Source organism: Arachis ipaensis, chromosome B05 (assembly GCF_000816755.2).
Source record: "Arachis ipaensis cultivar K30076 chromosome B05, Araip1.1, whole genome shotgun sequence".
Taxonomy (NCBI): domain Eukaryota; kingdom Viridiplantae; phylum Streptophyta; class Magnoliopsida; order Fabales; family Fabaceae; genus Arachis; species Arachis ipaensis.
In genome coordinates, this window is record NC_029789.2 from 81,062,328 (window position 1) to 81,066,487 (window position 4,160).

The 4,160-nt window shown below is 33.5% G+C and overlaps 1 protein-coding gene across 1 annotated transcript in view; it reads right to left on the minus strand.

Annotated features, from left to right (window-relative positions):
* Window positions 1-2,941, minus strand: part of LOC107641908 (cytochrome b5) — a 3,862-nt gene extending 921 nt beyond the window's left edge. Inside the window, exon 1 of the mRNA XM_016345301.2 lies at window positions 2,855-2,941. Coding sequence (XP_016200787.1) covers window positions 2,855-2,941 — 87 coding nt within the window. The remainder of the gene's footprint in view (window positions 1-2,854) is intronic.

Here is a 4,160-nt window from a genome sequence, read left to right on the forward strand (position 1 = left end):
ATGCAAGAAACCCTAACAGCAATAAATTCATATTTGATCTAAAACACCACTATCCAGAACCTATTTTACTCTTCACTGATCTGGTTTTAGGTTTCAGCTAAACAAGTGCGAGGGTTTCAGTTCACACCATACTGGTTCTTTCCATTTACAAACTGGAACCCAAGATCTTAAGAGGAGCAAGTGCAGAATTACTTGGACTAACTAGCCATTGGTATTTGGTAACTGAGAGTAATTTTTTCTTTCTTGAAATTACAGAAGAAAGATGAAGTGGAAAGAGAAATAAAATAGGATGTGAAATCTAGCATATTAACTGATCTTATGATAGAGATAATATTGAAGAACACAATACAAAAACAGTAACTGACTAACCTAATTCTACATAGCAAGATCCCAGCCTAATAAAATTCATAACACTAAAAAGTTAACAGAAATTCTAACAATACATGCAGCATCAAGTTGAATTTAACATGTTCCAAATTTACACGTGAAAAAATAAGGACCTTCATGATTGCAATTTGCAATACAAGAACAGCTGATATTATTTTTGCATGATCAGAGAATTCATAGGCAACAAGCACAAATAATGTCAAATTTGAGTTATCGAGACTCCAAAAACCTCACAAAACAAATCTATAATATGAAAAAAATTAACCCAAGAAGGGAACTGAATCGGCTTGGTAAACAGTTTGTGCTGAAAGAGAATGTAACAAACCAAAGAATCCAAATATTCTAAAATTCAAGCAGCAACCAAATGAAATGAAGACCAAGAAACATAACCAACATGATTTATGTCAACAGCTACAAGTAGAAGTAATCTATCTAGCAGCAAGCCAATTCCTTCTCAAAAGAAATACTAATAGGACCAATTACACATTATGAAACATTAAAACTCTAAACAGCTAAAATCACACTACACCAAATGAGCAAGAAGGATTGGACTCAAAGTAACAGATAAAAACCACAACAATGGTGGCTTGCAAGGTTAAGAAATGTTTACGAATTTCTACCAGTTTAGGCACCCAAATCGAGTTTATGAGTTGAGTTACAATTTAAGCATACCTAAGTTCCACAAGATTAAGTCAACTCTTGACTCTTGAGTTTGATAACCTTGGTGGATTGAAGCACTACTAAACTTTTATCATATATTAATGATTTGATAGAAGACTTTGATGTTATCATTACAGTGCCTTTGGTCAAAGAAGACAAGAACACTAACACAAGAGTGATACGGACAGAGACTTTAATAGTAAAATAACAGTTGTTCAATAGTGCACCTCATGTAATTTCTAAGTATATATGTGTATACAAGAATTTCTTAACACCCCTTCTGATGAGAATCTGAGGGAATGAGTGGATGACATGACTATAATGAATGCTACTAGGGAAATTAGGGCATGACTAACTTGCCAACTGAAAAATGTTAGTGGGGGATGCGTGATTCTCTGATTCCGTGAGAAAGAAGGTTGGAATGTATTAGGTTATGTGGGAGGGTGCCAAAGGTGCAATTCCTTAGAGTTGGAAAACAATTAGAATCAGGAGAGATCAGACCTGCCAAACATCTGAAATCTGAATACCTATACACTTTTTATCTTAATTCTCAGCAAATAGCACACAAGGAAGGGAGCTAAACAACATAGGTTCTGCTCAATTCCAGGTTTTGCACTGTTCCATTCATCTCTTATTACTCTTAGCTATTTTTGGTACCAGATTTTACGCAACTCAACAAATGGCTTCTGTTTCAGATTCATCAACTTCTGCGCAGCTGAAACCATGGAAATTTGCAGTGACAATTTTTTTTTTCTGTTTTAGAAATGAAAATATGGTAACTGCACGTAGAAACATTAAAATATATAACAATCGATGATAGTAGTAACCAAGACGTCAAGTGAAACTAAAATAAACTTAGCAAAGGCTTTTTGAGAGAAGTAGTTGGCAATAGTTAGTCATAAAATTTTCTGTTTCAACAATGGCCAAGCATATCAAGGTCCTTACAATGAATCTCAACATGAAAATGCTCTAATACTTTTATAAACCTCTACCAGAATACACAATCATTTTGGTTCTTAATAAACTTGTCATTTTCTCGTCAATTAATGGGATATGTAAAATGAAAGGAAGCAATGCCATCTACAAGAACAAGCAGAGTAAAAACCATGAAAGCCATTCATTGCCTAGTATATATGAAAACTTGCATCAGCTAAATAATTCCATAAAGGGAAATCAAATGATATGAATATTGGGATAAAAAAGGGTGATAAAAGTAAAATGACAATGAAATGGTTTTAATATGCTAACTCAATTTGACAAAAGTCCCTAACCGTCATTAATAGATGCAGGAATAAAATACAAACTACATAGCTCAAAGATTACGAAATCTACATAGAAATAACAGTAAATAACAATTCATCTGTACATACATATCTTATATAAATCGGATTGGAAAAACAAACCCCCACATTCAACCTTGTGTCCCTATTAGAACATGATAAACTTTATATTCAGACAATGTGTTATAGCAATGTACTACGAGGAATGTCTATTTATAGGTTAAGAATGAAGTCTAATCACAACAGCAAAACATAATATCAAACTGAACCAATATGAAATCAATAACGGATAAAGCTATCGACTATATTAATCTACAATACCATAAATATATTCTAACAAACCCTAAACATTTATCTATCCAAATCCAAAGCATCATCCATTATTTCACATCAATATATAAAAGCATAGATATTTGAAGATTAAACACGTGAAGCTATTGCAGAGTTATCTATGCAGATTATGAAGGGTGACAGGCACTCAGATGCTGAAATTAAAAAGCATAGTAAAAGTTAAAGTGTGTAGGTACCTTTCCATTGACAACGATCCAGCAATCGTCTTTGGTGCTGTGCTTGGATGCATCTTTCATGCTGTAGAAGTTTGATATCGTTGGCATCTTTCTTTCTTTCTTTTTCTTGGTTTTTGGACTATTCAGAGAGAGAGAGAGAGAGAGAGAGAGAGAGAGAAGAGGGGATTGGTGGTGGAAGAAACTAACTAGTTATGTTTGTGCTGCTTGCTTGTTTAGAACGGCAGAACCCGAGCCAGCCAGCCACCCCTTTCTGACTTGACTTGGTTCCACTTGTGTCTCTTTGAAACTTATGAATTTAATTTAATTTAATTTAATTTAATTTAATTTTTTATTCATATTTGGACGAGAATGCTGCATTGAAAATTTTAATTTAATTTCTTTTAATTTTGCACCAATAAAATTTGATTTCGTTTTTGGATTGACCATGTAGGGTTTTGTTTAAAATTTTTCGTATCAGCTAGTCTAGGGGTGTACATGGTCCGGTCCGACCCAAAGATTCAGTTCGGTCCCAAACACTTTAGAGACTATTTTAGTGTGATTTCGTTAGGTCTAGAGTCGGGTAAGGGTCTCAAAAATAGATCCGTTCATTATTTCGGGTCGGGTTCGGGCCATAGCTCGGGTCACCCAAACTCGTTCCGGTAGCCCGGTCATCATACACAATTAATATTTTGTGTTATTAGTGATGGATGATAGCTATTTTTATGTGGAATTTAAATATTGTAAATTTTAATATTTTGTGTTATTAGTCATTATAAGATTATAAGTTAATGTTTTATGTTTAAAATGCATAAGACTTTAGACTAATGCATAATAGTGTTATTTATATTGATTTAAATATTTGGTGTTATTAGACAATATTAATATTGATTATGATTATGCTTTAATTTTAGAGAATGGTTGGTTCTTGTTATATTTTTTTAAGTGAATTTTACTATGTGAATTGTGAAATAATAGTTGGAGATTAGGTAATTTTTACATGCTAAAAATTCGGTTTTTACTTGGTTTTTATCCAGTTTTCATCCGGCTCGAAGGTGCATAGGTTTCATCAACGGCTCGAAGGTGCATAGGTTTCATCAAATCTAAAATAGGGTTAGGGTCTAAAAATTAGACTCGATCTAAAAATTAGGTGCAATCTCTTAATTGAGTATGGAGAGACTATGCCATTTGAGCTATTGCTTCTTGGCCAAAATTTGGAAAGATATGTAACTCGAACCCGCGACCGCGACCTCTTAATTGAGTATGAGGAGTCTATGCCATTTGAGCTATAACTCATTGACGGTTTTTGTGTATATTGAACGTACTATAT